The sequence below is a fragment of the Gossypium arboreum genome, chromosome 6, assembly GCF_025698485.1.
Source record: "Gossypium arboreum isolate Shixiya-1 chromosome 6, ASM2569848v2, whole genome shotgun sequence".
Taxonomy (NCBI): domain Eukaryota; kingdom Viridiplantae; phylum Streptophyta; class Magnoliopsida; order Malvales; family Malvaceae; genus Gossypium; species Gossypium arboreum.
In genome coordinates, this window is record NC_069075.1 from 88113963 (window position 1) to 88123003 (window position 9041).

Genomic DNA, 9041 nt, shown 5'->3' on the forward strand with positions numbered 1-9041 from the left:
TTCGATTAAAGGTGGAGTTGTGCGCATGGAAAACCATTCATCCAGTAAGGTAATTGGTATTGGTACTGTTAAAATTAAGATGCATGATGGGACGATTAGGACACTCTCAGATGTCAGGTATGTACCTGATTTACGAAAGAATCTCATCTCCTTAAGTATTTTAGACTTGAAAGGATGCAAAATCAACATCGACTCGAGCGACATTAAAGTATCTCGTAGAGCTCTCGTTTTGTTAAAAGGTAAAAGAACCGACAATCTTTATATTCTGGAAGGTTATACAGTGACCGGTGAAATCGGACGTCTCTCATCTGTTATGGAGTTGAAGTCAACTTGTTTGGAGCGGAGGCAACTTGGTCATAGGAGGGAAAAATGTATGACTGTTTCGTTGAAGAGAGGTTCTCTTTTAGATACAGGTTTTGAAAAGTTAGGGCACCGTGTTCATGAAAATCAGACCCGGGTTAGTTTTGATTTGGCAGTGTACAAGTCGAATGCTAGAAGTCTTCCAGTTTCTAAGCACAAATTCGACTCAGTTAATTCTCTGCGTAGTTCAAGATAGGCTCGTGGTGGGCTTTGGCAAAGATGGCATTGTGAAAATATGAGTCAAGGTGGAGATTTGTTAAATATGACTCCTATTTTCAGTCAAATTTGAGAAATAATCTTTCAGTTAAACTCTGTTTACTTGTTTCAATCAAACACTGATTAGTTTTGATTATTTTATTATTATTTGAACTATGAATTTAGCCTATAAATAGGCTCTTTTACAACCTTAGAAAAAACACCCATTAGAGATTAGAACTCATAACACATTTAGAGAATTTTGTGTTTACGTTTTGTGGGTTCTTTATTTTCGGGTTTTCGGGTTTAGTTTTTATCTCCATCTTTTGAACTCTTCGTTCTTTTGCCATTATAGTAAAATTATCTTTGCCCGTGGTTTTTTATCCTCTTTGGAGGGATTTTTCCATATTAAATTTGTGTGTTCAATTTCTCAATTTATTCCGCTATTTTACTTGTTCGCTGCTTAATCGGGTCAAAATCCTAACAAAGTGCCTGAGAAAAATCTTAATCACATTGACACAATTAAAAAAAATCATAAAGGATTATCGAGAAAATATTATTGCATTAGAGTTCAAAGCATGGACAAAAATAAACCGAGTAGGAAAAAATATTTGAATTGATTTTACCTTACAAAAATAAATATTATATTCATATATACATTTTGATGGAGATCTATATTTAATTTTCTTTAATTTTTTACTTTGTAATTTACTGAACTAATCTATTTAGGTATAAATAACTTTGAATTGTTTAATTTTCTAGCTAGAGTTATATATTTAGGCTAATATCTCTAGTGTCGATGCTTCGATCCAATCTCATGTACCAAGCTAGCTCAATTACATTTTATTACATGTTCATTTTCTTTTTTTTTTCAGTTTTAGTGTTAGTTTTTATTTTGTTTAATTTGCTTAAAGACAAGTAAAGACTTAAGTGTGGGGGTAAGTGACCTGATGTCACTTGTAGTAGTTATTTTAAGTCATTTCTACACTTAACGAGCTTGTTTTCTTATTATTTTATAATTAATTATTGTACTTTCGATATTAGTATGTTAGGAATAAAAATATTAATAAAATAAGTATTTTTACGCATTTTTTTTCCATTTCGATGACTCGTAAGTCTGACTCGGGCCTTGGGAAGTTTAATAGGTTTATTAAGTGTGCAGAAGTCATTTCAAGCCTAAGATTGCAAGGAACGAACGTCATGGTGCGACACAAGTATCTCGTGGCACTACATGACACCAAGAAACATCCCAACAGGAAGTAGCGCGTGACGTCCCAATGATGAAGGCTTCCACGTCCCAACGAGGCAATGTCCTGATGAGTTCTTCCTTGGTGTGGCAACGTGGCTGACCAAAATGAAGTTGATTTCCTTGGACAACACTTTTGTGAAATTTTCTTATTTAGACCATAGCTTTATCAGAATATTTTATTTATTAGAATCCCAATGTTATAGGTTAAGTGGTCACCAAGCAACTTGTAGCTTATATATAAACGCCTTAATGTCACCAGAATGGTAAGCAGACTTAGGTAGATAGTTTTACTATTTTGTTTTATTTTCTTTTCATATTCGTGTAGCTGAAACTTTTCTATTCTAATGTGAAGACAATTGCGAGCGAAGATTGCTTTGGATCCGCGCTTCAATATATATTCATGAGCATTCTCTCTACTCTTCTATTTTATTCTTTTATTTATATTTCGTTAACTTGATCAACTAATGTTTGTATGAATATTAGAATAAATCTTGTGCTTTATTCATATCTTGCATGATTCGTTTATTGAACCACTTAATTAATTAATTCAATTAATTAACAAAAGAATAAGGGTTCATAATAAGAGTAGTTGGTATAGATTACACTTTCCTAAACCCTAAGTTTGACAACCCTAGGAAGTTATCATAGGGGAGACAATATCAGGAGATAAACCAATTTGAGTAAATCATGGTTTATCCTTATGGAGAAAGTGAGGTCAGGAGATAAGCGAGTATCCGTTGATTAATTAATTAGTAGAGGTAGGGAGGCAATACTAGTTAATTAATAGCTAATTCATATTAGAACATGAATTCTGAGATTAATTAATCTTTTGTTTATTAATTAATGATTTAATTGATCATAGGCTAGAGGCTCGCATTGTTGACACTAGGAATATGAAATTCCATTAGGTTAGTTTAGGTTATTTAATTTAAATAGTTTAATTAAAATCTCAATTTGGATTAACACTACTAATTTGTGACTCAACTAGATTAGTAATTATTTTCTATAATTAATTTAATATTAATTTATCAAATCTGCAATCCATTGGGTACGATTCTCGGAATACTTACTAGTGTTTCGTTGTAAACTTTACTATATTACAATTTGACTCGTATGCTTGTGGACAACGCTATTCTAATTTTATAAATTTTTAGTGTGTTATTTTTACTATAAACAGTAACACGTTTATAGGCGGTCACTTACTTATTAAAATGCTAAGTTAATTGACATGGACATATGCTAGAAAAACTTAATATTTTAATAAATGTGATTCCTTAGACGATGGTTGGAAAGGTAATCTTAAGGTCGGACTAGACATAGAAATATGTTGACTAAAAGGTTAAGCTTAGGTCTTTGAGAGAAGCTAAGCACTCGTAAAATCAAGTTTAGTAAATTATCAATATGCCACGAAATCTCCATAACATCTCTTAGTAGTGTTAATAATTATAAGTTGGGAAAGACAATTATTCGAACACGTGCTTGCTATTGTGTTTACTCTTAAAAACTTACATTTTTAATTTTTTGTGTTCAATTTAAATTTTAATCATACGTTTAATTTAAATTTTAATCATACTTAGGTTAATCTAGTATAATTAGGAAATTCATCACACTTTAATTGATCTCATCACCAACCAATAAGGATTAATTTTGCAATTTTTTATTTGTATAAACAGTCCGTATGAAGACGACAACTGTTACTTACTTCTTTATTACTTGTGTATACTTGCACATCAATTGAATTATTTCGAGACAACATGTCATCCATGAGACAATTCACGTGTATACTACGTCGGTAAAATTAATAACAGTAACTTTTCCATTAGTTCTGGAATGATTTGGTAAAAAAAATACAAATTAAAAGAATAAAAAAATAAAAGATTAAATATAAAACTAAAATAACCTATTTTATAAAGTGGAGGGCAAAATAAATTATTACTCCCTATAAAAAAATAAGTTATTACTCCCCATACCATAAAAAATGATACATTAGTGTTAAACCAATTTAATTTAGTGCATTCCCACTTCAATTATAAAAGAAATGTCATGTGAACTAGAGGTGTGTATGGGCCAGGCCACCCGGCCTGGCTCAAAAGCCCGCTCGAAATTTGAGAGAGTTTGGGCAAAAATATAGGTCCGAAAAATAAGCTTGGGCAAAAATATTAGGCCTGTTTAAAAAACAGGTCAGGCCTCGGGTAAGGCATTTTTGGCCCGAGCCTGGCCCGACCCGACCCGAATTCACTACATGACAAAAAATCTATTTTTTTAATATTATTTCCTTATTGTTTTCTCCCTATTTGCTACTATTTTACTATTATGTTGCTACTATTTTGTTGTTATTGTTTGGATATTGTATAAAATTTATTTTATTGTTAATTTTTTATTATTTTAAACACATTTGTTAATTTTGTTATTATTTTAGAAGCATTAAGTTGCATCTATTTTAGTGTTATTTAAGTATAAATATTTTTAAAATTTATTTTCAATATGTTGAGAAATATTTATCTTGATGTTTTTAGTATTTTTAATAGTTTATATATATTTTAAAATTATATAAAAATAATATAAAAATTAACATGGGCGGGCCGAGTATAACTCGGGTTTTAACATTTTTATTCGGGTCGGGCTTGAACAAAATTTTAGGCCTATTTTTTGGGCCAGGCCAGGCCCGGGCCTAGCAAACGAGACTAAATTTTTAGCTTAGCCTAACCCGAACCTAAACCCGGCCTGGCCCAACTCATACGCACCTCTAATGTTAACTATTTATGAAAAAATTATATCATATAATTAATGAAATTAGTAAAATGTGATTGGTGTATACAATATTTTTTAGAGAATAAATTTCGAAACTTTGCATTAGCTGCCGACCTTAAATAGGGGAAATGAAAGCAGATATTTAGTATATTTGTATCTTCTCAGCCTTCAGTCTAGTTCAGTTCACTCATTATCCTTTGCATTCATAGTTCCATTCCATTTTCCCTAACAAATTTATTTAGATCTGATCAGATTTAACTCAGATCCTTTTGTATCGAGTCTTCTAAATTCCAGATCTTTACTTATTTTGACCTTAGGCAGAAAGAAAAAGAAGAGATGAGAGAGATTATTAGCGTCCACATTGGTCAAGCTGGGATTCAAGTCGGGAATTCATGCTGGGAGCTTTACTGTCTTGAACATGAAATTCATCCTGATGGAACCATGCCCAGGTTTTATTTTATTTTGTTTTTGGGATCAAAATTCCAAACTTATTTCTCTTTTAACAAAAAGTTTGGATCTAGTCATGAGATAACGGTTTCTCTGTTTTTTTTCCTCCTTTTGTTCTTTTCTTGTAATGGCATTGCTAATGTGTTTTGCTGAAGAAGCTTAACGGTGAATGCAGTGACACCTCAGTCGGTGTAGCACACGATGCTTTCAACACTTTCTTCAGCGAAACGGGTTCAGGAAAGCATGTACCGAGAGCTGTCTTTGTTGATCTGGAGCCCACTGTTATCGATGAAGTGCGGACTGGCCCTTATCGTCAACTTTTCCACCCTGAGCAGCTTATTTCTGGCAAGGAAGATGCTGCTAATAACTTTGCCAGAGGCCACTATACAAGTAACAAACATCCTTTCTCTGCACTTCGCTTCCATTTTGGTGTTGTTTGTTTGTTTCCTTACTCTGATTCCGCTTTTGTTTTGCAGTTGGAAAGGAAATTGTTGATCTCTGCCTTGATCGAGTTAGGAAGTTAGCTGATAACTGCACTGGTCTGCAAGGTTTTATGGTGTTTAACGCTGTCGGCGGTGGAACTGGTTCTGGTTTGGGATCTTTGTTGTTGGAGCGCTTGTCGGTAGATTATGGAAAGAAGTCAAAGCTTGGGTTCACCATCTATCCTTCGCCTCAGGTACTTAGCTGTTTTGGTTGCTGCTAACTCATGGAAATCACCATTTTCGGTTTGCCATTTAGCCTTTGAAACTTTTATGTGGGGTTAATTTACATTATGGTCCATGTAGATCACAAGCCTTTAATTTTATCAAATTTAACCATTAAACTTCTATTATTAATAAATTAGGTCACTTATGCTAAGTCCATAATGGAAAAGTTGGTTAATCGTGCATACCTTACCGAGCATGAAATTCCAAAGTTGGTTATGCGTGGAAAGCAAGTCATATGTGCATGCTAAGACAGCTTTTGCAGTAAAATTATTTAATGGAATTAGAATAAGTGACCTAATATGTTAGTTATAGAAGTTCAATGATACACTTTGATGAAATCAAAGGTTTGGGACTTGAATGAAAGTTGATAAACTCAATTGTGTTGGACTGTTCTTTGGGTTTTTTCTTGTTAAATTTGCAGGTCTCAACTGCAGTTGTGGAGCCTTACAATAGCGTTCTGTCCACTCATTCGCTTCTTGAACACACAGATGTGGCTGTGCTCTTGGACAATGAAGCAATTTATGACATATGCCGGAGATCCCTCGATATCGAGAGACCAACTTACACCAATTTGAACCGGTTGATTTCTCAAATCATATCGTCCTTGACAACTTCTTTAAGGTTTGATGGAGCCATTAATGTGGACATTACAGAGTTCCAAACCAATCTTGTGCCTTATCCTCGAATCCATTTCATGCTCTCTTCTTATGCGCCTGTTATCTCAGCTGAGAAAGCATACCATGAACAGTTATCAGTTCCTGAGATCACAAACGCTGTGTTCGAGCCCTCAAGCATGATGGCGAAGTGCGATCCTAGGCATGGGAAGTACATGGCATGCTGCCTGATGTATCGAGGAGATGTTGTGCCCAAGGATGTTAATGCTGCTGTTGCTACTATTAAAACAAAGAGGACTGTGCAGTTTGTTGACTGGTAAGATGGAAAGCTCTGCTTCAGTAGTTCAATGGTTACAAAAATTGGTTTTATTTATTACATTCAAAATCAATTCTGTTGAAAGTCAAGTTGTTCTGGTCCTTGTTTCCTTATCGTCTTTGAATACTTAAATAATTTAGTAACGGTATCTTGGCATCAGAATTTTGTTCTTAAAGTTTGATTTACTCAAATCTCCTATGCATGTAATGCTACACCGGCAATATACTGAGATACTTATATTTACTTCTTTAGGAGGTTCTGGATTGCTAAGGAAATAAGTAATCATATATATTGCTTATGTACTGAAGCAAATCGTGTTGAAGGTAGCCATGTCTGATGTAAATATACCTTTTTGTCTGAAATCTTGATGGGTTCTGCAGGTGCCCAACTGGTTTCAAATGCGGTATTAACTATCAGCCCCCAACTGTTGTACCTGGAGGAGATCTTGCTAAGGTGCAGCGAGCTGTTTGCATGATAAGCAATAATACAGCAGTGGCTGAGGTGTTTGCACGCATTGACCACAAGTTTGATCTCATGTACTCAAAGAGAGCTTTTGTGCATTGGTATGTTGGCGAGGGCATGGAAGAAGGCGAATTCTCAGAAGCCCGTGAGGATCTGGCTGCTCTTGAGAAGGATTATGAAGAAGTTGGTGCTGAAGGTGGAGATGATGAAGAGGAAGGTGAAGAATATTGATGTGCTTATGCAAAATCATCTATTTTGAAGATCGGTTCCCAGGGTATGCCCACCCTCTTTTCCTATATCCTTCCTATCGTTCTTTATATGTGTGAGGTTTGTGAAATTATGCATGTAATAAGCCTAGGATCTTTTCATGCTATTAATGGAATAAATTTAGAGTTGTGTTTGCATGTCATTTTTGTTAGAAATGCTTGTCTTTTACTTTTGAAAGATGCTTCATAAGAACATGAATAGCCTAATAAGCTATCCTATTTTTCATGTTTAGAACTGTCATATCTATGGGTGTTGAAAGATTGTCTAAAACCTTTTTATGCTGTCAATGGAGTGATATTTTAGATTCTGTTGCGTGTTATTTTTGTTAGAAATACTTTTATGTCTGAAAGATCAAAGATGCTTTTGGGCCAATACGAAGAAATATACTCTTGGCCCCAAAATAATAGCAGTATAACAGCCACAACCAAGGCAATCTTTCTTTTTTAAAGGAATCTACTAAAAATAAAAACCTTGCGTCTAAAATAAATTAAATTTATAATTGTTCTCACATTGATTAAGACGTGTGTGAATCTGCGAGGGTTTAAAGTATAACCAGAATAACCAAATAAAATCTAAAAAGTAAGTACCAAATTCTAAAATAGAGAAGAATAAACCAAATTAACAAAAGCGAGTACAATGTTAGAATTGATTATGGATGTTTTCTCACTCGATGATAAATCAGTTAAAAGGGATTAAGGAATTGTCTTAAACCACCATTTCTTTTTTAGTTGTAAATTAACTGACAATTAACCCTTATCAATCAAGTAACCTTAAAGATTTCGACAATTTAATTATTTGATAGCTTTGCAAATGAGATGCACTTAGACTCTAATTAATGATTTCAATTGTGTGCACCATTTAAATTATATCATTTGATCCCATGTTACCCAACCATATAATCAATTGAATCACGCCAATTTGTTATTTGGTAGAATAAATCGACAACTACGAATTGAATTTTTATTTTTATTTTACCAATTGTGTATTATTCCAAACATCGAATGAGAAACCTTTCTCAAAATGATGCCAATCACAATACATTGAGAGTACCTATCATTTTCAAAAAAAAAAAAAAAAAAAAGAAGCAAATATTAAATCAAGAATTAAATTACAGTTTTGAATCTCTCAATTCAAACATCGAATTTCATAGAACTAAAATTTAACTACTCTTAATAAAAAAATCAAAGAAAACAATTAAAAATAAAATAAAATGAAACCAATAACAATGGTGGCTAACGTCTCCCCTCTCCCTATCATCATCATAAATAAATCCTTAAAAATACCGATAAAATTAGTAAATTATTAGATATTTTGATAAAAAATTTCTAATTTTTTTAAATGAAGCTCACGGTACGAATGCCGATAACTATGCATAATTTTTTGTTTACTTGATGAATAAATTATTAATTTAAAAAAAACTTAATATCACTTTTGCCCTTATACTATAGTTAAAATATTACTTTGGTAACTATATTATTTTTTATCAGTTTAACCCTATATTTTCATTTCGTTAATCTTCATTACCTCAATTGAAATTTCTGTTAAAAAATTAAACCAACGTGTCAAGAAAAAGAAAAATATAACTTAAAATATTAAAAAATATAAAAAATAAAAATAAAAACTAAAATATTTAAAATTCAAAATATTAGTAAAAATAAAAATCATAATTTATT

The 9041-nt window shown here is 32.7% G+C and overlaps 1 protein-coding gene across 2 annotated transcripts; it reads left to right on the forward strand.

Annotated features, from left to right (window-relative positions):
• The first annotated feature begins 4590 nt into the window (after positions 1-4590).
• LOC108486249 (tubulin alpha-3 chain) lies at positions 4591-7638 on the forward strand. Of its 2 annotated transcripts, XM_053029556.1 has the most exons (6): positions 4591-4731; positions 4873-5004; positions 5178-5392; positions 5479-5678; positions 6131-6639; positions 7020-7638. In XM_053029556.1, exons 2-6 carry the CDS (start codon positions 4892-4894, stop codon positions 7330-7332), a joined length of 1350 nt encoding a protein of 449 aa, XP_052885516.1. In that variant the 5' UTR covers positions 4591-4731; positions 4873-4891; the 3' UTR covers positions 7333-7638. The 2 variants fall into 2 exon arrangements, with proteins under 2 accessions (XP_052885516.1, XP_017645691.1); XM_017790202.2 differs by having other exon boundaries at positions 4599-5004.
• The last annotated feature ends 1403 nt before the right edge of the window (positions 7639-9041 follow it).

Bases quoted from the DNA above. Each gene is read 5' to 3' on its own strand.
- LOC108486249 (XM_053029556.1), top strand. From the start codon at position 4,892: ATGAGAGAGATTATTAGCGTCCACATTGGTCAAGCTGGGATTCAAGTC. The intron at 5,679-6,130 runs GTACTTAGCTGT...TTAAATTTGCAG, and splicing joins CCATCTATCCTTCGCCTCAG to GTCTCAACTGCAGTTGTGGA. The intron at 6,640-7,019 runs GTAAGATGGAAA...TGGGTTCTGCAG, and splicing joins ACTGTGCAGTTTGTTGACTG to GTGCCCAACTGGTTTCAAAT.